Source organism: Sturnus vulgaris, chromosome 20 (genome assembly GCF_052056855.1).
Source record: "Sturnus vulgaris isolate bStuVul1 chromosome 20, bStuVul1.hap1, whole genome shotgun sequence".
Classification (NCBI taxonomy): Eukaryota; Metazoa; Chordata; class Aves; order Passeriformes; family Sturnidae; genus Sturnus; species Sturnus vulgaris.
In genome coordinates, this window is record NC_142262.1 from 8,937,145 (window position 1) to 8,964,755 (window position 27,611).

At 46.4% G+C, this 27,611-nt stretch overlaps 1 protein-coding gene across 1 annotated transcript; it reads left to right on the forward strand.

Moving 5' to 3' along the window:
• Positions 1 to 2,826: 2,826 nt before the first annotated feature.
• Positions 2,827 to 27,569, forward strand: METRNL (meteorin like, glial cell differentiation regulator). The gene is made up of 4 exons (XM_014885063.2): positions 2,827 to 3,133; positions 8,753 to 9,141; positions 25,923 to 25,982; positions 26,615 to 27,569. The coding sequence occupies exons 1-4, from the start codon at positions 3,021 to 3,023 to the stop codon at positions 26,929 to 26,931; spliced, it is 879 nt and encodes a 292-aa protein (XP_014740549.1). The 5' UTR covers positions 2,827 to 3,020; the 3' UTR covers positions 26,932 to 27,569.
• The last annotated feature ends 42 nt before the right edge of the window (positions 27,570 to 27,611 follow it).

Consider the following 27,611-nt stretch of genomic DNA (forward strand, 5'->3'; position numbering starts at 1 on the left):
TAGGTCAGAGTAGTTACTCAGTGACTTCTGTTTTCAGAGGAGTGTGAAACCTTTACTGCAGAAGATTTATGTTTCCATTCGACATTATACAATATTTTCATCACAAGATTTCAGTAAAGTTCTGGTCTTTCTGAATTGTAAATGAAAAAAAAAAAAAAAAAAAGAAAAAAATTACTGTTCAGAATGTTCTCTCTTGAAAAGATGTTTGCTTTTCACAGCTCAAACAGAAAACAGCTCAGTGCATCCAAAAGCTGCCTCACCCTTTGAGCGTGTTCCCAGATCTCAGCCAAGAGCACTACTATGGAATAGCTGTGAGTAGCCGGAAGAGCATTGTAGGGATTGAGATGCAAATGAGCAAAGCAGGCAGCCCCCTTCGCTGCAGAGGTTCCCTATCTCCTGCTGCCCCTCACTTTTGAACTGGGGGAGGCTTAACCTGGGCTTTGCTCCGCAGCCACGATCCCTGGCTCTGCACCCACAGTCCTTGGCTCTGCAGCCGCCAGCCCGGGCTTTGCTCACTTGTAAGGCTCAGCAGCTTGGGTAGGATGAAAACTGTGTCAGCATCAGGAAGGCGTGGAGGACAGGAGGGGCTTTCAAAGTCCCCGTGTTGCCATTACTTTTCTGGGTCCCGAGAACTAAATGCCACCTCTTTTTCTGAGTTAAAAGGGGGGGAATAAAAGCCAGAGGTAGTAGCCACTGCGAAATAGCACACTCTGTTCTCTATCTTAAAAGTTCACAGTTTTCAGGCAGTTTCAAAAGTTCCAGAGTGTAATGTGAGCTGCCTGGGCACTTGTTTGTTTTATCAAATGCAGGGAGTTCGAATATTGCAAAGGAAATCAGATACAGCAGGTTGGGGGGCATGCAGAGGGTTGCACATATAAACACTCTGAGGAAAAAAGCAATACGGTGTTTTCTCTGTATGCTTTTCTTTCCAGTGTGAGGGAAGGAAGCAAAACATTCTAACAAAACCTCCTTCTAAAGAAATAATCAAGGCTCTGAGCTCTAAAGCCTGTATCACTGCACATGACTGGGAGAAAAAAGCATTTTGCATTATTGCATGTTGTCATCACTTTGCTCAGTGTTGTACCTCCGTGCTAATTACATGTTTACATGCATTGCATCACTGGGCAGAATTACTGTAATTATGTTAATACTTCATAATCAACAGAACACAGTACCTGTAATTTACCAAACAAAAAGGACATGAAAAGCTAAACCCACAAATGGAAAGGGATACACTGCAAAGGATTTAATCCTCGGTGCAGCAGCAGGCAGAGGAAGCTTTCAGAGCTGGAATATCCTGCTGCAGCCATCAGATGCTCTCAGACAGCACCAGGGCACTTTGCAAGGTGTTTTAACAGGTACTAAGGAGGCTAACACACCAAACTGTGAACAGGGTGTAAATGTTTAATGCTCATTCATGAACCCTCACCTAGAAAAATCTGAGCAGTGCCCTTAATAAAACTTCGTGGCAGACTCTTGAAAGAACAACAGGAGACTAAGAAACTCGCTGATCTGGAAATATTTTAACCCCTCTCCTATCTGTGGATGTACAATATCAATCTCAACCCCTTGCCGCTTCTTTGAAAGAAATTATGCGGCACCTGGCATAGCAGAGCACAGTCTGTGTGCAGCTGGATCATTTTCCTCCTATCTCCATCCGGGTTTTTCCCCCCATTTATCTTGGCCTGGGTAGTTTGGGCTTTAGGCTGATTCACCCCCTGCACCTCCCTCAGTCCTAGAAGGCTTCTAAGGGTCTCTGTCACTAAGGGTTAAGTATTCGAAGTCAACAGCGGAATAACCCGGGACATTAAACAACACGAGGAGTTATCCCGAGTGGTCATTAAGTGCTGAAGAGTAATACAAATAAGATCGAGTCCCAAGTGCTTCCTGGTAAGTGGAGACACAAGAAAGCTGCAGCAAAATCATCAGTCTTCATCTACCAGGAACCGCGCCTTGGCGGAGGTCCTGCTGCAAACTGAGCGACCTGCTGCCAGCTGAGTGACCTGCTGCCAGCTGAGTGACCTGCTGCAAACTGAGTGACCTGCTGCAAACTGAGTGACCTGCTGCCAGCTGAGTGACCTGCTGCAGCGAAGGGCAGTGCCCGCAGCCGGGGCTGCACCGCGGGCATGGGCCGAGAGTCACTGCGGGCACCTGGGACTGCATCCCCGGGCACGGGCTGAGGGTCACTGCGGGCATCCCCGGGCACGGGCTGTGGGTCACTACGGCCATCCAGGGGCTGTACCTCCGGCACAGGCTGCGGGTCACTGAGGGCATCTCCGGGCACGGGCTGAGAGTCACTGCGGGCATCCCGGGCACGGGCTGCGGGTCACTGCGGGCACCCAGGGATGGGCTGTGGGTCACTACGGGCATCCCGGGCACGGGCTGCGGGGCACTGCGGGCACCCAGGGCACGGGCTGCAGGTCATTGCGGGTCACTGCGGGACCCAGGGATGGGCTGCGGGTCACTGCGGGCACCCCCCGGCATGGGCTGCGGGTCACTGCGGGCCGCCCCAGCACAGAAGCTGTGTCTCAGTAGCTTTCCCGGCAGAACGAAACCATTCGGTCCTGCCCGTCATCACCCCTTCCATAGACAGCGCAGCTTGGGGGGGCCAAGCAGGGCGGGGCAGGAGCAGAGCGGGCTCTCACCCCGGGCCGGGATCTCTGCCAAGGGGTCTCGGGGCAGCCCGGGCCGGGCCGTAGCCGCGGGCGATCGCTGTTCCCGATCCGGCGCCGCGTTTTGCCGGCGCAGCAAGTGCCGGCCTTGCCGGAGGAGGAGCGGCGGGAGGGGGAAGGGGGAGGAGGAGCCGGCCCTCGGCCGAGCCGCTCCCGCCCCTCAGCTGGGAGCCCGCAGCCAGCGGGTGCGAGCTGCAGAGCCGAGCGGCGCCGCGCCGAGCCGGGATGCGGGAGCCGGGCATGGGGTAGCCGCGCAGCCCTGCCGCGCTCCCCACCATGTAGGCGAGCCCCGGGCACCGCGCACATCGCTCCCCGCCGCCTGCACCGCGTTCGCCGGCCCGGGGGACCATGCGGAGCGCCCCGGTCTCCGGGCTCCTGCCGCTACTCCTGGGGCTGCGGCTGCTGCTGGGCGGCGGCGCCGCGGCTCAGTACTCCAGCGACCTGTGCAACTGGAAGGGGAGGTGAGGGGGCATCCCGCCCGGGCAGGGGGGAGCGGGGACTGCCACGTCCATCGCCGTCCCACCGGGGGAAGAAGTTGATGCCGCGCACAAAAGGGAGACCCTCCCGCCCTCCCGCTGCGGTGTCCAGCCGGGGCTCGGGGAGCGGGACGGCGGAGAGCCGGGGCTGGGGGCGGATCTGCCTCCCTCCCTCCTTCCCTCCCTGCCGGCGGGCTCGCCGCGAAGGGACGCGGGGCAGCAGCCCCGGGCAGAGAGGGATGGAGGAGCCGGGGCGAGCTGGGCTCCTCTCGGCGGGGTTGAGGGGCCGGGGCGGGCTGCGCTCCCCTGGGCGCTGTTCGGGGGGCTGGGAGAGGGAGGGCGGTGCCAAGTTCGCCGCGGAGAAGTTTCTCCCCGCGAACATCCTCGCTCGGTGGAGGCGGCGGGCGCGCCCGGGAGAGCAGCGAGGCAGCCCCGGCTCGGAGCGGCCCCGGGATGCGCTGCACCTGCGGAGCGCTCCCGCCGCAGCCAGCGCATCCCTCCCGGGGCTTTCGCTGGCTCCCGGCCGCTCCTTTCCCTTCCCTTCCCTCTCCTCTCCATGCGCGTCCCGCACTTGGCGCTCAGCCCCGCGGTCACTCCCTCGTCCCGCGGAGATGATGATGATGGTGATGATGAGCTCCGGGAGCAGGGGCTGGCTCAGCGGCCGCGCTCCTGATTTATTCTAATTGCGCTGGTTGAGAAACCTCTCCAGTTCTCAAGTGTTTATCTCCCAAATTATCTTTCCTTTAATTGCCTGTAATATGTTTAACGCGTGTGGTTGCGTCTGTGACCTTCTCTTCTCTTTATAGGTTTAAAAAAAGCAACTCTGCTCAACTAGCAAGTGTTGCTGGGTCAGACTTACTTGAAGGGTAAAATGGTTTAACTCTAATGTGCTCTTCAGAATGACTTTCTGACTTTAACATAAAAGTTTGGCTGGCCTGTATCAATGGGGTGTTTTGGAGCAGAAAGAATTCAAAGTGGGGAAACAACTGGATTGACTTTCAACATCATGATTTCTTATCTCTTACTGTCTGCAACATGGTGCTGCGTGTTTACTTTTTTTTTTTTGTTTTCTTGAGAGTTGATGCATAGTTAATAGCAGTGAATCCACTCGAAGATGAGTCTGCTTGATAGGGATCACACCTCTGGCAAACTCCTAATTTGTCATTTTTCTTTAAAAAAACAAGAAAGAAAAATAAAAAAAACCAACCAAACAAAAAAACTAAACAAAACCCCCCACCCACACCAAACAAAAAATCCCCCTGAAAATGCTGTACCAAAGCATCCCAGCTGTGGTACTTACCTGGACCTTACCACCTGGTATTGCAACAAGTATTTTAAAAGAATAGTGACAAACACCTGCAATTCTGTCCTGCTTTACTCTTATTTTTGTTCTGTTTTCTTAGAGCAAGCAGTGACCCCTAATGTCACCTGAGCAGGGTTGGAATAAGCAATGCCTTGAGTATAAGCTAAGGGGGTGATGCTGGGGTAGGGGGGAGTGAAATCTTGTAAGTTTGGGATGATCCTGGTGATGCCAGCTTGGATTTACTCACCTGTTGTTGTTCTGGTGAGCTGCAGTGGTGACAGCTTCGTGATGAAGCTGTTGGATGAGCAGGGAAGGAACAGCAAAGTTTAGTCTGGATGCTTTCATTTGGGGGAGCGTTTTGGAGTTCAGGTGGGCTGGAGTTTAGGGAGGGGATAAAGTGACTCAGGCTGGTTAGGTCTTACTGGTGGCAAACAGATGTTGTCAGAAACGCTGACAGTCTTAAGGCCATTCAGTATAATTTGATTTGTCCTAAAAACACAGTTAAGAAGGAAACTAAATAATTTGATGTACCAGTAAATATCATTAATTAAATATTTCAGTGTGGATACTAAGAGTTATATAGGTTGGAAAGAACTTTTTTTTTTATGCAGAAGATAATATTTTGAAATCGTGTGATGATTTTTACCTTGACTGTTAGGAAAAGTTATGAACTGGAATGTCAGACATAGTCTTTCCTCCTCACAGTCAAGTCATAGGCTGGCTTGTGCTGGTGGATTTGAGAGTCATGTCACGTTCTGTAGTAAACCTGAAGGTGTTTTCTCACCTTTATCTACATGTCTATATTAAAAACAAAATATTCTGGATATTTTTTTCCCCTGTTAGCTTGTGGAGAAGTGATGAGTTTATACCCCTGAGTAGGATGAAGAGCTTCATTAGGATTCCTCTGGATATCCCTCATGCTTCAAGGGGAATCTGATGCAATGCACAGCTTGACACCTGCAATTTAAGTACAAACTATAATAGCATCTTAATAAATAGCTTGTCAGAGAGCTTCCAGGAAAGCTTTGTCCAGGAGAAAGCAAAAACTCCACTATGACGTGTCCAGTTACTACTTTTGCTGTAACTTCAGGTTTTTGTGCTGCAATGACCTCTTGATGTTTTGGGCAAAAGTGCTTCAGTGACAGGCTGAGAGAATATGCTGGCCTGGCATGTTTACTGTAGGCTGTAGTATAGAGAATTCTGCTCTTATGTGGCTGCTTTTCTCCATCAGCCTTGTCCTCAGTATGGCAGATGCTCTGAGGAATTCTTAATGTTCTCTACACTGTTATCTCTTACTAAATTATCCAATTTAGGAGCAAAAGTTCCCTGTGTTCGTTGCAGGGTGCAAGGAGGACATGGGTGCTTGTAGGGCTCTTCAGCACATCTTTAATAGAATAAATAAATAACTGAAGTAGATAGTGTGAATATTCTTCTCGTTCCCTTTTTCTTTAAATAACACCTGTTCCCCATTGCAGCATAACAGCTCACTGCAGTGATATTGCAACAGGTTTTTCAGGGCAATCATAAGGGAATGGCTGAAGCCAGAAAGGGAGAAGAGCAAGGAGACAGATGCAGTGATTCAGGATGTCCTCATGGATTGGTATGAGGAAGCAGCTTGTAGAAGAAAGTCCCAATAAACAGCACACAGTTAAAATGTGTGATGGGTGGCTCATCCATCTCTGCAACAATGAAACACCTGCCCTATGTCCTCGCCCTATAATCAAAAAATCAAAACTCAGATGAGTTTGGAGAATAAAAAGGCTCCTGGGTCTCCATTACTGTGGACATGGTGTGTCTGATGAGTGGCTAGAGAGAGCTAAACCTGGTGTTAAACAGTCTCAGGGTGAGGACAAGTCATTCTGACTGAAAGCAAAGCGACAGGTTTTACTGGATGGTGATGGTTGCTGTTAAATAATGTGAACGTGTATTTTGAAATCTGCTTAACTTTTGAGTCATCCTTTATTATAAGGCTTAATGTGTGCAGGTACTTGTGCTTGATGTATCTGTCTAATGGCATCACTCTTGCCTGTGGGACATAATTGGCTTTCAGAAGATAATTTCGGAGTCCACCCTGTTTTTCGTTTGAACAGTGTGAATGTTTGAACAAAATTAACGTAGCTCTTTTTTTATTTTTTTTTTTCCTCTGGCAGAAATTCACTGCCTCAGTGTTGGGATCACTTGCAACAGAAGTTTCACTGCATGAGTTCAGAGTTTTGCCCCTGGTGTCTTCCTTCTGTTTAAGCACTCGGGCTGGAATGTTTTGCAGTATAAGTCCTGCAAAACCTCTGCAGCTTGTTTTGATGCCTTGAGTAGGGACAAGTGATGTGTGAGGATAACTTTCTGCCCCTTTGCTGAGGGATAGCCTTTACACTGTTTAATTTTGTTTATTCACTGCTTGCACATAAACAGACTTCTGTGTTTTCTGTTGAGTGGCATCATGTGTGTGCTGTGGTGAAAACTGATTTTGTGGACCAGATGTGGATTTACAGTCAACTTGAAATATCCCTTTGCAAGTAAAGTTTCCTGAATGTGTTAAGCACTACTGAATTTGAGGGCAAGAGACTAAAGGTTAAAAGCTTATCCCTCTTTCCTCCTCATCTGTGTTCTTGATGTGGCTTTCAAGATTCTTCAAAAGCACGTTTGGAGGCTCTATTGTTATTAAATATGACTTTTTTCTTTTTGAGCTTCCTCATGTAACCTCTATCAAGTGGGTCACACCGACACTCACAATAATGAGTCACGTCAACAGTAAATGCAAACCATATGGTTTGTTTTTTTTCCCTTTTACACATTGCTTGCAGTTACTTTCTAAGTGCTGACTTGAATTTAGACCCTGCTCAGTACCCCAATGTGTCTTTGGGATGGGGAGCTGTGTATTTGGAGGTTTCTGTTGAGGAACCAGGACTTGATGTCATCACTTGCACTACACTAAGATATGTTTTTGCCACAGATTTCCTGTGTAACCTCAGACTTAATAATTTTAAATTATTTTTTCCCCTGTCTGGATTCATCTGCCTACAAGTGGGAATGCTGTGAGGCTTCCCTAAAGTCCTGCAAAGCAGACCCATGAGGTGACAGAGAGTCTGTTTTTGGGTGGTCCTCTACAGGCACAGGATAAAAGATGCTTGTGTTTGGGAACAAGGTGCTCAGAGCACAGGAGGAGAAACAAACTTGGTGGTGAAGTGATTTGCTCATACTCGATAGGTTTGTGACAGCACAGAAACTGGGACCAAAGGATTTTTCCCTAATAGCCCAAATCCTGCAGCCAATAAATCAGGCTCCCCACAGTTTGTTCTTCCAGCTGCAGTGCTGCACTGTGCAGTGCTGTCTTAGGGCTTTGAGCCACTCTGGGTACAGGGCTGGTGGGGTTCATCCAGCATCAGTGAGAGGCAGCAGGGCTTGTTTGAGCTGCCCTCGGCTTGGGCTGTGGGCAAACAAGCCATGGGGATTTACTGCTCATTCTGCTTAGCAGCCAGCCCTGGCACCCTGTGCTGCTCTCCTTTCCCTTCCCTGTGGTCTCTGAAATGGTTGTTGGGGTGTTCATTTTTAGCCATAGTAAATGGCCACATGTTCTCTTTCTTGCTAAACACAGCTCTGTGTCTGCCTGTAGCCCATCAGTGAAAATGATAAACTGAGCTTAAACCTCATATTGGGTAGCAGTGGAGGAGCAAGCTCCTACCAAAAAAAAGCAGCACAGTTCAGTGCTTCCCCAGCTATGACAAGGGAGTGAGGTGTCTTCTCCTCTCCAAATGTGGAGGCTGGGGCTGCCCAGCTGGGCTGGAGGGTATCAGTAGCACGTAGAGCATTGCTTTTGCTGCAGTTTACGAGGTGAACTTGGCATCCCTCCCAGTTTCAGATCCATTGGGAATATAGACTTGGAAGGGGAACAAAGTACTTGGGAAAAGGTGGAGTCTGATCTGTGAAGCTGGAGAACATGCTGGATTGAGCCACCAGGAAGGGAGTTTGAGTACGTGTTTTACTCAGTATGCTCAGCTCAGCTGAGGGGCAGTAACTGTGCCTGCAGTAATTTAATTGCTTTTGATCATGTGCTTATATCCTACTTAATTTTAAAGCCTATTACTAGTGGTTTGATTTTTTTTCTGGAGGATGATTTAAAATTGTCCCATAATATTAAGGCTGAAATGTTGCAAGAGACCTGTGCTGCTGAGCTGGATGGGCCAACACCCAGTGATGTCCTGGGCTTCCTGCATTTCTTGCTGTGTGTTTTGGAAGGTTTGAGGTTGACATTCACATTGTTAGCTCTGTCATTTCTCTAACCTTCTCTTTCTTTCTTCCTGCAGTGGCTTAACCCACGAGTCTCACAGGAAGGATGTTGAACAGGTCTACCTCCGCTGTTCTGAAGGGTCCATAGAGTGGATGTACCCCACGGGAGCACTCATAGTCAACCTGCGACCCAATATTTCACCTGCCTCTTACAAACACTTGACTGTTTGCATAAAGCCCTTCAAAGACTCTGCAGGAGCAAATATTTATTTGGAAAAAACTGGAGAACTGAAACTCTTGGTCCGAGATGGAGACCGCAGCCCCAGCAGAGTGTATTGCTTTGGCTACGAGCAGGGGGGGCTGTTTGTGGAGGCCACTCCCCAGCAGGACATTAGCAGGAAGATTACAGGCTTCCAGTACGAATTGATGAGCAAGGGGATAGCAGCTGATTTGCACACAGCTTCTGGTGAGTGCCGGGGCATTGTCACACTTCCATGTCCTGTATTGGATGCTTAACAGATGGCTGAGAGTGAGTGAGTGGGAAAGTGGCTGGATGTGAGTTTGGTGTGCTTTTAAGGACATGTTTTATAAACAGAACTATTGCAGAAGAATTGATTGGTTTTTAGTTTGTTGTTGTATTTTGGAAGCTGGTGGCATGGGCTGAACTCCAGTGATTAGTTGAGGGCCACAGTGTGAAGGATTCTCTCTCCCCTGGCAGGGGCAGGGTGAGCTGGCTTTACCCTACACCGAGCTCCAGCATGAACTGAGCTTCCCCGCCTTGCTCTAACACTTCTCTAACTACTTTTTAACTCAGTTTTTAAGACCCCGCTGCATGTTTTGAATAATAAACATTTGAACAAGGAGGCACTCCTTTTCCTCAGTGGTTTTTTTTTCCCTTTGCAAGTAGTGCTACTTGCTGACCTAATTATTGCTTTTTCTGTTTTTTTTTTTTTTTTCCTTAATTCAAACAAGAAAAACGGTGTGTTCCTTCCTGAGCTCTCCTTATTACACTCTGCTGAGCATTACTGTGCCATGGCAGAGCTCTTCAACACCCTGACAATACTTTAACAGGACAGTGTTGTCTTCTCTCTCAACCATTATGAAAAGCAAGTTTTGTAGGGAGGAGTTTTACTCCAATGAAAAACTTATAGGAAAGAGGAGTGGACAAACGGAGAGATCTTACAAGCCTGTAAAGCCTGGGACTAAATAGCATTTGGAACAATGGCTGTAGGTGTGACCTAAGTGTGCTGAGCAATTAGACAGTTTGAGAAGAAAAACTGGCATTTGTGGAGGATGACAGGGTGGAAGGGGAATTCCCTTTAGATAGGTGGGATCTGGTTCATGCATCTTACCCATTCAGGATTGCCTCTAGCTTTTATCCCCAAAACCAAGGAGGGGAGATTTCCAGAACAGCCCAGGGAATTGCAGATGTAGGGTTGTTTGTCTCAAATGACTGCAAGGGTTTCACGGTTTAGGTATTTTAAGTGGGGAACTGGATTTATTTCAACCAGATTTCTTTTGAAACGTGGGCTGCCTTTGCTCTGTTGGATGAAGGCAAGGAGAAGAGTCCTCAGAGCACACTGGGGATGACTCAGCCCAGGGCAAACCCGATGTTCAGTGAGGCTGTGTGGCCCAAGAGCCGAGGGGAGGCTGGCCAGACTCTGCCGTGCTGATGCCACATGCTCTGCCTGAGATGCTGCTTGATAAGCAGTGGTGTGACTAATTAAACTGCAGCTATATCTTCCAGGGATATCTTCTCTGGGATAAGTGATTGCAGAACTTGTTCCATCCTCTCCCCTCCCCTGGCTCCTTTCCACACCAGGCTCTGGATTGTCTGTTTGTGTATTTGTGCAGCCCTGCCAGTGTTAAATGTTGGCGTGCCAGCTCGGATGGAGCTTTATTTTTGTGCAGCTCTGAGCTGGACTCAGCTCAGCTGAGCAGAGCTGGGCTCAGGGCTGATGCAGTAACCCTAGGAACTGACAGGTGGCAGCTTTGCCATTAAAACAAAAAAATATAAACACAAATATTCTAAATTCGAAGTCACTGCCTTTACTTTTGCCATGCTCACAAGTGGTAACTTATTATTGGGCATTCTGCATTTTAAGCAGACTGCTCTGCTACATCCAAAAAGTGCTACAGACAAGTGGGGAATCTCTGCAGAGCTGCTTTCCCAGTAAGATCATTTGTGCAAAGATGAATATGCTGTGCAGAATGTCAGCTATGTTGTAAAATTCCATTGCAGAAGACATTAAATACATTGTTTAATCAGTTATTTGGAGAATGTTCCCAGATTCAGTGCTGCTTTCTCTGTCAGGCTGTGAGGATGGAGACACAGACAGGCTAATGAGAAGTCACTTAAACTTACTAAGAGAAGTCCTGGGCTCTTTTTTTCCCTAAAAAAGTTGAAATTGCTTTTGCATATAGTAAAATAATATGACAGAAACACTGCTAATCACTGCTGGGTTTATTCTGCACTTTGGGCTTCTCCTGAGCTTTGCTAGCATTGAGGACTTGCTGCTGACATCTTTTACCACCACAAGCCAGCACAAACTGCTGTTGTTTTCAGAACTAAATGCTCTACTTTACACATAAAATCTTGAAGATTTTTAAAGCTAATGGGAGTATTTTTTCAGGGACGTTCAGAAGTCAAACTGAGGACTGAATCCAATTACAGCCTTCCTCTTTAATAGGCACATTAAATCACTTTTTCAGTGACTGCTGTATTTTCAGCTGTAACAGACACTGGTTGAATTTCAGTGCTGTCTTATGAAACAATGTGGTGGGGAATCTGCTCCATTCTCCAAGTGTCTTGTTTGGCTAGAAAAAGCTTTTTAATAGTTCATCAGCAGAGCCTTCAGGGCAAACTGGGGATCTCTATTGTATTTTGAATTATTTCTCTTGCCTTTTTTTGGATCCCCAGACTCTGGGGAGGGGCTGTGCAGGGTGAAAACACGATGAAAATGCCATACATGACTCTTTCCACTACTCACTTAGATGAGCACTTTTATTTTCCTATAAATATCTGTACGTCTGGGGGAACTGCCAAATAGCTGCTTGTGAGGCTTCCACAGAGCAATATATTTGAGGTTCTTTGCAGTTCGTGGACCTCCTTTCTTCTGGAGCTGCTTCTAAGTTTTTTTGTGACACCTCTGATGAAATGTGCTTTACTGAGCTGTTCATTTGGAGGGGAGTTTACAATCGCTGAGGATTTCTTCACTGGAGAGGAGGCTTAAGTCAGAGGCAAGTGCTGACCCTTAAAGGAGCTGAAAACTGAGTTTTAAGGTTCTGCATTTCCCACCACCCTTACATCTGTCCCTTGTTCACAAACGTGGCTGATTTTTGTTTGCAGTTTTTGGTTTACAGTTTTTGGCTGCTGCACTCTGGAAAAAGGAGGCTGCTCGTGTCTCAGTTGCAGTTTGACAGAGTTTAGCAGAGCTGCAGTAGGTGTGAAGAAGTGACAAAGATGTGAGATGCTGTTATAGATGGAGTCTGAGATGTGCTGGGCAGGGGAAGCTGCAGTGCTTCTTCTGATGGCAAAGAGCTGAAAATCACAAATATTGCATAATTTTCTTGCTGCTTCAGAGTGGGGAGATGACTATCATAAAAGACCCAGGTGTGGGCTCGGTAATCCAGCCCTTTCCTTGTGCAATAACTACTTGCTAACAACTTCTCCCCGCTTTCCCTAAGTGCTGTGTTTGTTTCCTGGTGATAATTGTTGTACTCTGCCCTTGAATTACTCTCTCTTCCTAACCTGGCATCCCAGCGCTGATTAAAGGGTGTAAGTCATCTGTTTAATACTTTAATGACCTGTTGTGTCCTTAGAGTCCTGACATTGCAGGGTGCATCAACAAATCAACAATGCTTGGCATGGTGCCTGTGGTTTAATTAGAAATCCTCAGGTTTTATTAGTTTACAGCCATTCTTTCCCACTTAATCAGAGTCTAGCAAATAATTCAGTAGAAGACATATGCAGTTTCTGCATTGGCCTTTCCCTTTTTTTAGAAGGTTGAATGACATAAGGCAGTCTTTAAAATTTTCTAGATTTTGGGGACTTAACCCTTTTCTTGGCTCTGACTCTGCCTTACCACATTCTCAAGATCTTCCTAACTGTAGGAAGAGTTTATACTGTACTGATAGATTTTAATTCAGGTTCCTGACATCTGGTATGGAAAGTTTTTTACTGTGATAGTAACAGTCAAAAAAAGTGCATTTCTGTGGCGTTGGAGTTTCTTAAGATGGGAAGAGGAGTGAAGGCAAACATGCCACAGTGCTTGACATCATTTAATGGGAGTAGTCCCTAAGAAGGGTCACCTTGACCATTCAGGCATCTTGATGGGTGTGTTCTCTCTTCATATCCAAAAGTGATGCTTGACTGAAAGTGCTTTTGATTTCAGATTAGGCTTTGGGTTGCACCCCTCTATCATTCCCATCCACACTGATGCTCCATTAACTCCAGCTCATGCTCTGCAGCCTTAGTGTTTGCCCAAATGAAGAACTGAGGCACTGTGACATTTTGGCCTGAGGCCATTGGAGAATCAGCAGAACCTGTTTAAGTTGTTGAATTCTGTTGATTCTAATCTTTTCTGCTTGTGCTGGAAGAAAATATTCCTCTGAGTAGCAGCTATGCTATTCTGGCAAGTAGATGGAGGTTTTGGCAAACACTGTTTGGCCTTACTCTCCCTGCAGCTTTTCTGAGGGTGCTGACCCACAGGAGCTGTGCCTGGTTTAGGTCTGCCTTGCACCACAGCACACTGCTTGCATTACATTTCTGTGAAAACTGTCAAGGGCCCTGGAGGGTGATTTACTTTTTGAGTACTTCAGCTTCTGATCAACTGGTCTGAAATAAGAATCTGTAGGTTTGACCAAAAGTTTTGGAGAGGAGTGTGAATCCTCTTCCCTGTCCCACCAAAGGAGCTTTATTTTGTTACTTAAAGTCTGTGTTTCAAGATGTCTCATCAAGCTCTGGGTCCAGCTTTTTTCATGCTGTGTAGTTTGCTTTTCCCATTGCACACCCTGGGGATGTCTGTAATTCAGTGTCAGAGCTCAGAGGGTATATTGAAAGCCCTTTCATTACCCACCTGCTTTTGTGCAGTAAAGAAGTCAAACTTTAACAAAAATGCCCCTTTATCTTGATGGCATCTACAGACTTAGTGCAGATTCTATTAACTGTTTTATATGTTTTCTTTATTAATGCTGGGTACCTGGCTGAGAATATTAATACATAGGAGGCACAACACTTACGTGGGTATCTGAAAAACAAGGCAAAACTAGATAAATCCAGTTAAGTAATTAACAGTATTCAGCTATTTCCTGTATGCTGTTCATTTACTGTCCTGAGAAAACAGATCAGAAATTCAGAAAGCTTAGAAGTATTCGGGCTATACCAGTGTTTCTGCTAGCAAATGGCTTTTTAAAGCACCCTTCTTAACTTCTGATCTTTAATGCAGTGTGTGTTTGGCAGAGGTGGGGCTCCAATCTGCCCTGTCCCTGCAGGTATCCTCCCAGGGCTCTATTGTCATTCCACCTGGTAGGCTCTTAGTCTCGTGTTTTCCTCTAGTTCCTCACAAATATCCAATCTTTAGGTTTTTTTTTTTTTCTTTCTCAGAGGCTGGATATGCTGCTTAGCTTTGTGACCTGAAGCAGCAGATCATGGAATCACAGAATGGTTTATATTGGAAGTGACCTTTAAATTCCATCCAGTCCAGCCCTGTGCAGTGTGCAGGGACATCTTCCATTGCTCACAGCCCCATCCACGCTGGCTTTGAATGTTTCCTTAGGGCATCTACCACTACTCTGTGCATCCTGTTCCAGTATTTCACCATCCTCTCACTGGTGTGTTTTTCACTTCTTGTCAGAGTGGAAACTTTCTGGTGTTTTGTGCCAAGGCTGGCGAGCAGGCAGTGCCTGCTGTGCCCACTCTTTGCCAGGGTAACCACGGCTGAGCTCCTCACTGCTGTGGGCAGAAGAGGTGATGGAAACTTGGAACACTTAAACTGAAAGTCCCCATGACCTTTAGGCCTAGCACAGGTTCTGCCTGAGTAATTGTGGCCATCTGAGGTGCTGGCACTGTGCTGTGTGCCAGAGGGGGAGCACCACTGGGTGCTGCATGGGGTGTGTTCCACTACACCCCATCAGATGAGAAAAATGCCTTGCTTTGTATTTCTCCCCTCCCTGCTCTCTGTCCATGTTAAAACTTTCTTACCTATTGGGGCTGAGGGGTTAGAGCTGGATGGTTTTTCAGGTCCCTTCCATGCCAGACCATCCTGTGACTCTATGAAGTGCACAGAACAGGTTGATACTGCATTCCTCCCGTTTGGGGTTTGCTGGAGAAAGGAATAACAAACAGCAAAGTTGAGGGATCTGCCCTATAAGCCTGAGCATACCTTGCTGGGTGGCTCACCTGTGCAACTAAAGCTTTTTATGATTTGTTTGGCTTTTCTCTAAAAGATCATTAACAAGTTTTAAGAGAAAAACATCAGAAAAAAGCCTTTATTGTAATTTCTCACAGTACAGTGCAGTTAGTGGCTGTGTAAGGGATCCTTCTGACACTCCTGCTCTAGGATACAATATTTTCAAATGGGGTTCTTTTTGATGTGTGTTCGCCCTCCTTGCAGAAGTGTCTACACTGTCTTTCCCATAGTAATGGCTGATCCAAAACTTGGTACAAAGTAACCGTGAAAATACAAACCTTAGGATTCTCGATCCCTAATGTGCAGAAAGCACGCTGAGAGTTGTTTTTTGAGGGCGTGTCACAGAGCAGCACCTAGCTGGATCAGGCTGGCTGCAGTGTAACACTGCCTGCAGTGGGATTAATTTTGAGAAGCTGGAAACCTGCTCCAGTTATTCGTGTGCCTGAAGTGGTCAGGTTTGCAGTGAATGATTGACTGGGTGGGAGAGTTTGAGAACAAAGTTTTGGATTTTTTTTTTCCCCTGTGTGGAATGGTTTCAAAGTGCTGTTCTGATGCTCAAGGAATGCACACGCTCACACACCATTGTGAACCAAGCAAAGGTGATATTTTGGGGACCTGAGTCTGAAAAATGTTGGACTAAGAAGCCTTCACTTAAAAGAAAGCCTCCACCAAAACTGGATGGATTCCCTAATTTAATCTCTCCTTCTCCCAATAAAATGGTTTTGGCAGCATCTTCTCTGGCCCTGCTTGCCCTTTGATGTTGTGGGACAGGAGTTGGTTTTGCAGTGGGCAGAGGAGGTGACAATGGGGCTGCAGTGATAAATACACAGCTGCAGGGGAGAGGGGGAGAGAAAATAGCTTATTTTTGCTAGACTGGCCACGAATGCCGTTAGCTTATTTCCCAACTCAGTGGGCAGTCAAAAGCAATAAGCAGTCAGGTGGATTGTGCGGGCAGCTGGGGCTCTGACCTTTGTGTACCACCAAAGATGGGCCCACAAACAGAGCTGCAATCCAGCCCAGTTGCTTGGCAGTCTTTAATAATGCTCTGTGCTTGCTCTGCAAAACTGTTTAGTTTGCTAATTCCTGAGGCTGTAGCTAAAGAAGGGATGAGAGGGCGGGGAAGCTGCATTCCTCTTCCCACTGACTGAAACATGGGCCAGATCTTTCCTACGTTGAAGTCTTGATTTGCAGGGCAGAAAATCTCTTACACCTCAATCTGTGCTAGAAGCCAGAAAATATTCATTGAAATATTGCACAGATACTTGGAAGATATGCTGGACCTAAAGCTCTGATAAGTTATGTCTGATTTTGGGAGGTTCAATCCTGGCTCAGAAAAGCTGCTGCCCTGTGACAGCCTTGGTCCAGTTAACCTTTGGAACCGGTTCAGATTTGTGGAAGGATTTTTTTGGTATGGGTTGTATGGGCGCCTCCTGACTCCTTTATGGGATTTGAGCATTAACTCCTGCAATGGGCATCACCTCTGGTGTTTGCCCATGTGCTTTCTGTAGTGAAGCCCTGGGAGAGCTGTAGTGATCAGAGGTGCTGGGAAATGCACACGGAGCTTGTCTGGCATTCCATTGCCCTGTTTGCCTCCCAGCATCATTCCTGTTTGCACAGGATGCACCTCTGCCCCACCACAACTGCTGGTAGCTTCACATCAATTTCTTCTATCTGCATGTGGATGTCAGAAATTTGAGAGAAAAAAGATGTTCCTATATAGAGCTGGTGACTGAGCTTGATATGACCAAGCACCATGTGATTTTAAGTAAGAAAAGGTGATCTATCTCAAAGCTTTTCCTGTTACGAATGAAAAGTTTTAAGTAGATTTTTTTTTTAAGGTTAGCTGAACAATGTTACAGCATTGAGAATCTATCTCTCTCTGTGTAGATGTAGCCCCTCCATAGCCCTTCTCAAGAATAGGGTGATCAAATAAACATGGTTTTATAATGAGAACTGGCCTTGTTCCTTCAGAGCTCTCCCACACACCAAAATGAATTTGATTTCTAGAAACAGGAAGGAGAAGGACCTGTGCGGAGCTAAGCGCACATATGCTCCATATGCTTTTTTGCTTTTCTTTTTATTTCTTTTTTTTTTTAAAAAAAACAACTCACTTAATCTTTGATCTGTCATTACTCTGCTCTAGGTTTAACTTTAACCAGCCACTTGTTTCTTAATTCTATTCCTCTGCTCCATCAGAGGCATTAATGGACCGGACCGAAGGGGAGGAGGGAGGGAACGCTTTTGTGTTGCTGGCAGGTTTCCAGCCTGGTAGTAGGTGCTGGCTCCAGCCTCTCCTAAAGCCCTGGCAGGGGCATGGAGAAGTGCTTGGCTGCACAATTTCCCCAGGGCATGGGAGTGAAAAACACCTTACTTGTTCATTTTCTGCTGTGCAAGCGCTGTGTGACAGCTGAGAACTGTGTGAGCCCAACAAGACACCAAAAACTTTCTAACTTCACCTTTTCCTAGATCTGACCTGTGAGAGATTTTACCAGGCATTGGCATGACGCTTGTTTTAGAAGAAAGAAGAAACATTTTCAGAGTGAATTTCGGGAGGGGATGAGCCAAGCCATAAGCCTTGGTGGGTTTAGAGTCAGGAAAGCATTTCCTTTGGTCTTGTGTGGCAGGTGGGCAGTGCAGGGGTGCAGCTGCCTGTGCTGGCACGTTGTCGTGGGGTGACAGTGAGGGACACTGCCCCAGCTCTTCTGCTGCAGGTCAGAGGGCATCAGAGCAGCCCCTCAACCATGCAGAGGCACCTCTGACTTCGTTTCTCCTCATGCTTCCCACTCCTAATCCCCCTTGGGCAGTAGTGATAGGTTTGAGGAAGGAGAGAGGTATTTTCTGTGAGATAGTCAAATAGAGCTGCTTTTTTATGGCTTTATAGTGGTGTCTTGTGCACGTAGAGCAGGAGAAATTCCCAGCAGTTATCTTGCTGCCATCTTTTCCCTCTAATTGCAGTTTGCAGTTAGGGAGGGAGAAGAGGAAAGCAAAAAAAAAAAAAAAAGGGGATGTGTACAGGTGCTGCTTGCACAGGAACATGGGCTGGGGTGGCTGCAGAGACACTTCTTGTTTGCTGGGATCTGCTGCACTGCAGACAGAGGAATTTGATTGGACATCTGATCTTCTGAGTGGGACTTTTTGGACACAGTGTCTTGCAGACTTGACTGTAACGGAGGGTTTTTATAGAGCTATGATGCAATGGGTAAGTGTAGGAGCTGGACTGGGATCTGGCACTGATCCAGTCACCATTCTGTCACTGCCCACCCCAGTGCTGGGGTTTGCCACAGAGGGGAAAGAGGAGTGACAGAAAGAAGTGACTGAAAGAAGTGTCTTGAAGCTATGACGCTTCTCATAATTTCTCCTGGGTTGATGCAACTCATGCATGGAGGTAGAGTTTAATAATGTTTAATGCTGCTTAAATAAAAACTGCTCTGTGGGTTTTTCATTCCTTTTGTTTTGTTTTGTTTCAAATTTTAAACAAATGGCTGTGTTTCTAGCTGACCTTTCAGCTCATTTGTTAGAATGGCTGCTGCATCTTGGAACAGCAAAAAGGCATCAATCCCAAAGGATCCTTACGTGCTCTGTATCTGCTGAGCCAAGTTTCAATTTGCAAGCTGTTGCAAATGGAGCTCGCCTAGTACCAAATCTCTTCCTCACATTGTTTACATAAATAGTTAATCTTTGGTGCTTAGGGACTTTAATACCCTCTTGTAAGACAGTTCTGTGAAAAGATAAATTTCTGGTTTATGATCTCTTGTCCTAACGTTTCTCAGAACACAAAGGTCATCACATCTCTAATGATGAGGTTTTACAATATGCTTTTTTTATCCTTTCTTTGCAGGAAGGAAGTGGTATTAACTTGATTCTCTTGTCACAGTCCATGCCACAGCCTGCAAAATCTGCATTTCATTAAATTTATTTGCAGGTTTAATTGTTCTTGGCCACTGTCTATATTTTCCAAGTTAATTCTGGAAACTTGTACATATGTGCAAATTTAACTGAGTGTTAGAAACGAGCTAAGGCAAGGAATGGGAGTTGACTCTTCCTTTTCTGGAGGGGTAAAATCACTGCTATCCCTTCTTCACACAGAGAGGTCAGGGAGGGTGTCCATTGCAGCATCATGATGTTGTTTCAGCTGCTCCATCACCACTTTGTCCTGTACCAAATCCTGGCTGTGTTGTGGCTGTTAGAAGAACGGAATCTTTGAGTTTTGTATCTGTGCTCATGATCCTTGTCCCAGGTTGCCTTTTCTGCTCAGCACAGGGGCTCAGATTAACCTTCTAGCAAACAGGGGGATGAAGAGTTCTGCCTTCAGAAGAGCACTAAATTATGTTACTCATAGCATTAACCTTGTATTCATCAAAGCACAGCCTCATTGTGGCCTTTCAGTGCTTAAAGGGGGCTAACAAAAAAAGAGTGTCTTTTTACATGGTCAGATAATGATAAGATAAGGGGTAACAGTTCTAAACTAAAGGAGGAGAGATTTAGATTAGATGTTAGGGAGAAGTTCTTTCCTCTGAGGATAGTGAGGTTAGTGGCACTGAGGTTGCACTGTGGCTCTCCCATCCCTGGCAGTGTTTAAACCCCACATTGGATGGGGCTTGGAGCAACCTGGGATAGTGGAAGGTGTCCCTGCCCATGGCAGGAGGTGGGAATGAGATGAGCTTCAAGGTCCCTTCTGTCCCAAGCTGTTCTGTGATTCTGTGGTCCTATGTCTGAGGTTTATTGATCCAGAGGGCTGGCAGCAGGGCAAATCCAACTCTCCTGTTTGTTCCCTGACTTGGTGTTTTCCTACTGACATGCTGGAAAAAGTGCAGTGCTTGCAGAAAGCCCTGTAATCCTATCCCATCCAAAGACAGGGAAACCTTGTAAAACAAAGGAGTGATGAGAGAGCTCCTCTGTGTGTTGTGACAGGGTGTCAGTAATTTCCAGCCCAGCTGTGGAGAGGCTCTGTGTCTCCTGGCCGTGTTTTCCCTGGCTGTGTGGCTGCAGGTATTATGTGAAATGCAGGTGTGCTGCATGCAGCTCTGCTGGCCTCAGCTCCAGCCAGCACGTTCCTTTCAAATACGAGATGCTCTGACAGTGCAGATGCATTGATGTAGTTTTAGGTGGCGTCTCGGTGTGGGGGTTGTGAGGGTTTTGAGGTTGAATGTTGTTTTGGCTTGCTCAGGAAGAGCTTTCTGAGGTGGTGAGGAAAGTTGAGTTGTATCAAGAAAGGAAAGGACTAGTCAGAGCCTGGTAAACCAGAGTGGTTATCAAATTCTTGTCCACCTGCACAGCAAAGCAAATCTTTTTGTTTGGGATATGAGCTGTGAGAGGTTTGCTTCATGGAAGAAATGCTCTTTCGGAGTGGAATTATTTCAGAAGAAATAATTACAAGGATTTATTTCACTTTATAATTAGTTAAAGTAGGATCAGGGTAAGATTTTTTTTTTTTTTTGCTCATATGATGTTTGTCTCTAAACTCTTGTCTCCCAGCTAAGTCACTGATCCAGTAAGCAGTTGAGACATAGGACTCAAAAAAATAACAGAGAAACACATCATTTTTAGAGAAACCACATCTCTATTTTTATAATCTGCTCTGGGAAGTCTGCACTCTTGTGTTTCCAGGAAGGAGACTCATCCTATGATGCCCTTTCCAGTCTGGGTGCTGCCAGCAAGAGCTGCCAGTTACAGAGCTGGCAGCAAGAGTTTGAAAGGTGTGGGTGGGTTTCTTTCTTTCATATGAACTGATGCTGATGTCAGGCTGAGGGAAGGGGGTCTGTGGCCCCACACGGGTGTGGCTGGAGGTGCTGCAGCACAGGGACTGCAGCAAGACCCATCTGAATGCCTTCAAGAGAAAAGACTTCTTGTTTTAATCGTAAGATTTAAACCTAAAACTAACAGAAAATAACTCTTCAACCCTGCCTGGACCTCCTTGGTAGCTTTTGATGCTTAAAAAGGTCTGATTGCTCATCAAAGGGTTGCTCAGAAGTACTGAGGTGTGGGTGATGTGTGCCATGGAAGCTCAGATAAAGAGCTCTGTGTTTTCCTCCCCCAGCGTCCACACCTTCACCACACGGCACGCGTGCACCCGCTGCTTCACAAAACCAAAGGGTATTCCTCGGTGAAGTGGTTTTCTGCAATTACTTTGTGTTCAACATTTTCACTTCTGCTTGAGATGTGTCTCTTCCTGTGCGTGCTGCCGGTGCAGGGGTGGATGCTCAGCACAGCCTGTGTGGGGACACAGGGTGGACGAGGTCTTTTGGGCTCACTAAGTGGAGTTTTGGGATGGTGTGTAGGGACCTGCAGCGTGGCTCGTCGTGTGTTCTGCTAGCTGGGACGTCCTGGAGTGTGTTGAGAAAAATCTGGACAGGCAGAGGAAACTTCTTTTTTGTGGGCTGGAAGCTGGTTTTGGGGTAAGGTCAGGTCAGTCAGACCCATGGGTGGCTGTTGAAACACAAATGTTTCAAAAGAGGAGCAGGCCCCTTCATGTGGTTTCCGTGACGCCTGCAGCCAGAGCCAGCACGTCGTGGTTGCCTGTGTCCTGCAGGGAGCTGTCATCCTCCACGATGGCCCCTCCATACCCCCAGCTCCTCTTTTCCAAGGAAAGAAGGGGTGTGAGCACACAGACCGAAGGAGGAAGGGCTGGAGCTGTGTGTGTGAGCTGAGACCACTGACACCCCCCTCCATCTTTGGGCAGAGTGCTAAACTGCAGCACTAAAGGGGCACTCAAACCCATCCACAGTATTGGGGACAATCCTTCCCAGGCCCATCCACAGTATTGGGGACAATCCTTCCCAGGCCCATCCACAGTATTGGGGACAGTCCTTCCCAGGCCCATCCACAATATTGGGGACAGTCCTTCCTAGGCCCATCCACAGTATTGGGGACAATCCTTCCTAGGCCCATCCACAATATTGGGGACAATCCTTCCTAGGCCCATCCACAGTATTGGGGACAATCCTTCCCAGGCCCATCCACAATATTGGGGACAATCCTTCCCAGGCCCATCCACAATATTGGGGACAGTCCTTCCTAGGCCCATCCACAATATTGGGGACAATCCTTCCTAGGCCGCCCAACTCCCTGGTGCTGGTGGAGCTGGGGACCACCTGAGGCTGGTGGCATCTCCTCAGGGCACATCCCTCCCTCTTACCGGGTTCTGCCTCCCTGTGGAGAGGTCCAGGAGAGGACCAGCAGCATGTTTGACAGAACTGTTGGCCAACAAGTGCAGTCTATTGTTAGCATTGCCTCGTCCTCCTCAGTAACACCAGGTTCAGAGGGCAAATGGCTCAAAGCAGCTGGGACATGACTGCTGCCTTGTGAGGAATGATGTAATTACATCTCCCTCTGTGGGGAGGTGAATGGAGAGGCCTTTGGGGGCACTGGGCTGGGGTGTTGGAGGCATTGGGCTGCCTCAGGTTACTTCAGGTCAGGATTCTGTCAAAATCCATCAAAGGCATCCCAGGAGAGCTGGCAGCCGACGTGCACAATGCAGGCTTTATGCCACTGCTGGTGGAGCTGAGTTATAGGCTTCTGGGCTTTGGAAGACTTCAATAAAATGTTGCTTTTCTATGTTTTTTTTTTTTCCCACCTTTCTCCTGCTGCTGTATGAATTAAGGCTCTATTGCTCATCGAGTTTAAAGGAATTGGAGCAGCTGACGTTGATATTGTTGTTGCAAGTTCCTAGGCTCGCTTTTGGATGTGAGAACCTGAGCAGCCCTTGAGACATCCCCAGGGAGTCAGGATCTGGCAAACACAGCTGCCTTGTTTAGTAACCAGGCCCAGTTCCCCAGAAAATGAACATCTTCACCTGCTGTGCATGAGTGGAGTGCTTTCTTGGCCATGTTTTTTTTTTTTTCTTTTATTTTTTTTTTAATAGTGATAAGGATGCTTCCTGTTCTAGAGGTGTGTGTGTTACTTTAACCTATGGATAGAGCAGAGCACCTGCTGCCCAATCCAAAGTGCTGAACTGCAGCTAAAGCCACAAACTTTTGTGTTAAACACACAGATTCCTTCATGGCTGTGATTCAAAAGAAAGTGTAGGCATTGCCACCTCCTAAGGATTTAGTTTCTTTTCTGAGCCTTTATAGGAATGAGGCTTTGGTTGTAGGCAGGGGATGTTATTTGCTTTTTAATGGTCCATTTACCTCAGCAGTAATCCTTCACAACTTGCTTTCCATCTGTGCTTTCATACCTTGTTTTTGCCACTTGCAAGCTCTATTTGATACTCTGTGAATGCAGATGTGGGAGTTGTCCCACAGAAGAGGATTTTTGGTCTTCATCTGTCTGGAGTTGCAGAGATGGGTGCTGGAAAATGGTTGTTAAAGCAGCTCACATGCCACCACACTGCTGTGAGTCAGCTGGACCTGAAGCAGGTTTTAAGTAACGATCTAGTGTGAGCAATGCTGAGCATTTTTAATTTCCTTTTGTATTTAAAAAGGCTTCAGGATTTTGCCTAGGGTCCACAATTAAAATGATTCGATTCTGTGTACACATGGAGATTTGTTCATTTGATTTATTACTGTGTCAGTCTATTTAAATGGAAGGAACCACTTTTGAAGCATTTTGTTTTTCATCTTTAATGCTGTTGCTTGTGTGGCACTCCTTTGGAGTACAGAAATGGCTTAGTCATTTCGGTGTTTCCAATTTTCTGACGGGTTTGGATGAACTACAGAGATGTCTGGTCTCAACCAAGACTTAAAAAGGCTGAGATGACTTTTTATTACAAGGTCTTTCCAGAATGGAATATCTGAAATCCAGCTGTGGGTTTAGAGGATGTCCTTCAGCTGTACTTTGTTTTGGAGCTTGTGTCCATGTAAAAATGCCATGGGATTTGTGCAAGTTCCCTCTGCTTGGTTGATCTAAGCCAGGTCCTCATTTGGACAGAGGGGCCTGGGGAAGAGGCACTTCTGCCCTGGATGGATCTGGGAGGTGCCATGAATGAAACAATTCCATAGTAGGATGTTTAGGGATTAACACAGTGAGACTTGCCCTGGGAAGTGGTGTCACCATTCCTGGATGTTCAAAATGTGTGTGGATGTGGCATTTGGGGACAGGGGTTAGTGGTGGGCATGGCAGTGCTGGGTTAGTGGTTGGACTCGGTGATTTTAGAAGTCTTTTCCAACCTGAATGACTCCATGATTCTGTTAAAATTTTCTTTGTCAGACGAAGCTTGTATATTTGGTCTAGCCACTGATCAAAATCTCTTTTGTCTAAAATATGAAATATCTTTAGCCTGGTTTATTCTAGTACTCCAGTTATGTCCAGGCTTCATCTGGTTCTGCATCTCTCATGGTATTAAACGTTTTCCTAACTTTTCCAAAAAAAAAAGAGCTGAAATAGTATGTGGGGAAAGAAGGGCAGAGAAAGCTGGCTTGTTTCTGAAAGCTTTGGAGGTATTCAAACTAAACAGAAATGTGATTGATCCAGATGCTATTTTGCCTATTCCTTGTCTCTTCTTTTGGAGCTTTTGAAGCTCCTTGAATTATTCCTTCAAATATCCCTGCCCAGAAATGTGCATTTTACATTTCCTTTAATCCTATTAAACAGTGTGTTACACTGTGTATGAATCATCTGACTGGAGCAAATCTGGTGGATTTGGTTCAATAATCCTTCTTTCTGGATCACTGCCTTTCTGGGTCTCTGGAAAAAAGAAGAGATTTGCCATGTCTTGTGTCAGACAGTGGCTTGTGCTGTCTGACAGGAGGGTGACAGAGCATCAGAGGCACCAGCTGCGTGTTGTGTGGACAAGCTTAAATCTACTTTCAAGTGCAATGGATAAACTTTGGGAAGCAGGCGGGGGGAGAGGAAGGCTGTGATTATTTGGGAATCTAAACTAAGTGTTTTCAGATGTTGAGGTTCAAAACCCGAATTTTTGGGGGTTGGGGAGAAGCGGGGTGGCTCCAGTTTGCAGTTTGGTGGTGACAGTGATGGAATCTCATCCTCCAGTCACCCCCAGCAGGAACCCTGCTTTGCTGGAGCCTGTGCCTGTGCTGAGCCAGGATTCCCATTTTTCTGGATGATGTGTTGAGGCGACACCAGGTGACAGACAGGGTTCTGATCCTTGTGCCACTGTAGACAGACTCACTGAGCATGGCCAGGCAGGGCAGATCCTGATAATAAGCAAATTCCTGAACTCAACAGGGTGTTATAGAAACATCTGTATTGCAACTATAGCACCTTCTCCTCAGAAATATCTGGCTGAGTACAAAGAGGAGCCACATTCTTGCATTGATTAGATTAGTGCAGATATCCAAGTGTTTCCAGCAGTACAGGAAATGGTCTTTGTGCTGCTTGAGCTCAAACAGATACGGGCTCGAGTTTCCGCTTTGCCTCAACGCCCTCCAACACATGCATTGGGGTTTTTTCCTCCCCTCTTTGCCTCCCCCACTCTGTAACCTCCTGGATCTTTGATGTGGTGATGACTACATGGCCCAACAACACTTGATAGAAATTGTAAGAGAGAAGCTTTGCCATCAGAGAATAAAAGACACACGATCTGAAAGCTTTTGAGTGAATTTACAGCAGAGCGCCCTGCAAACGCACCCAGTACCAAAACATATTTTGGATAAATGCAGTGAGCGTGTGCAGTGCTTGCTAGACAATATATCCAGGATTGGTAAAGAGATCTGTATTCCTCCTTGGGTACAAAAATCTCCTGGAGGCTCTAGGGTTAACTGGAGTTAGCCCCCACTTCTTGTAGAGACGGAGAAGTCAGACAAATCTTTGGAGTGATTGTGTCCATGTTGTGTGTGTTTGTCAGTCATGTTTTTGTTTAGTTTAAATGGTTTATTTATTTAAATTTACTTGTTTGCTGCTGTCTAGTCCTTTGCTAATTGTGACCCTTGCTGTGCAGCTCCCTGCCGACCCTGCAGTGACACTGAGGTCCTCCTGGCTGTCTGCACTAGTGATTTTGGTGAGTTGCTGTGACCCCAGTCCCTTCTCCTCCCAAAAACACCCACAGACACCTCCTCACACCTCCACCAGCAGTACATGTGGTCTAAGGGTGCTGGGCTCATGGGCACCTCAGAACTGTCTGCACCTCCCCAAGGTGGACAGAGTGACACAGCAACCATGGTAGAAGGTCAAGGATTTGGGTGCATCTAGGAGAGGCCATTACTTGTTGCCCTACAATGTTGGTTGACTTGACAAAAGACCAAAAGTTTCACTAATTGTCCATGCTTCCCTTTTTAAAAGGGAAATTAGGGTTAGCTTGAAGAACAGAAAGTGCATTTTCAGGGAGCATTTAGCACATATCTTCTTGTTAGAATTCTTCTTGATTAATGCTATTTTTGTGATGTAATTATTTTTCTGTTTAAATTTAGTGTGTGGGTGCCCTTTGCTGGACAGATTACAAACATAAACTACAAAAAATGCTAATATGTGCTGGAAGTTACTGGATAATCTTAACTCTCAGAATAACAAAGGACCAAAACTTGGGCTGCTGTAGTGAAGTCAGTTCCCCTGGTTGCACAGGCCTGAGTTTGGACCAGGGTGTTCCAGAGCATTTTTGAGTAATTAATCCTTAAAACCTTTTTCTGTTTCCAGTCATCAGAGGCTCCATTCAGAACGTAACGAACGAGGCAGAAGAGCAAGAATCCATAATTCACGTCGGTGTCAACAAACTGTACAGGCAGAAGAGCAAAGTCTTTCAGCTGACAGGGGAGACTGGGAACTGGAGAGGACAAATAAAGACCTTGCTCGAGTGTGGGGTGAAGCCAGGAGATGGAGACTTCCTTTTCACAGGACGTATGCACTTTGGGGAGGCCAGGTTAGGCTGTGCCCCTCGTTTCAAAGACTTCCAAAGGATGTACAAAGAGGCAAAAGACAAAGGGCTAAACCCGTGTGAGATTGGCCCAGATTGAAACCCCCTGTTTGGCCGAAGATCTCTTTTAGCATTTGGCCAGGAATATTTCCTGGCTGCAGTGGAAACTCTGAACAGACCTGGTAACTGAGGCTGCACAGAGCTGGAGGCTGAGTCCCCACAGCCTGCAGTGCTCACAGGCTCCTGGAAGCCACAGAGGTACGAGCTCAGAGGGCTGCCAAGCAAGAAAGGCTGGATTTTTAACCAATCTTGTCCTTATGAATTAAGTTATTATATTTTTTTAGTGACTTCCTTAGGAAAACAAACAAAGAAAACTCCCATGTCTTAATAAAAGAAAAACACAAATGAAAGCCAAGATGCCTTTGTATCTTTTTAATACTAATTTTTAAAAATGTCTTAAGCTGATGTAGCATTTGGTATGGCGTATTCTGTATAAATGGCCAAGAATGTGATAGAGCACAGTAAAACATCTTAACATTGATGCTTTGTAAAAAGCTTGGTGTACAATTCAAAGTTGTTTCTTATGACAGAAATTTATGGAGCCAAACTCTTATGTGTGTGTGTTGGTTTTTTTTTTTTTTTTTTATTTGAAAGAATGTACGATTGCTGCCTGCAATTTTTTGTCCAGGCTGGCAAATTCTTTCCATTCCAGAGAAATAAAGGTCCCTGGATTTGACACATGCTGTTTAAAATCTTTATTTTTTTTCTTTCTTCTTAAGG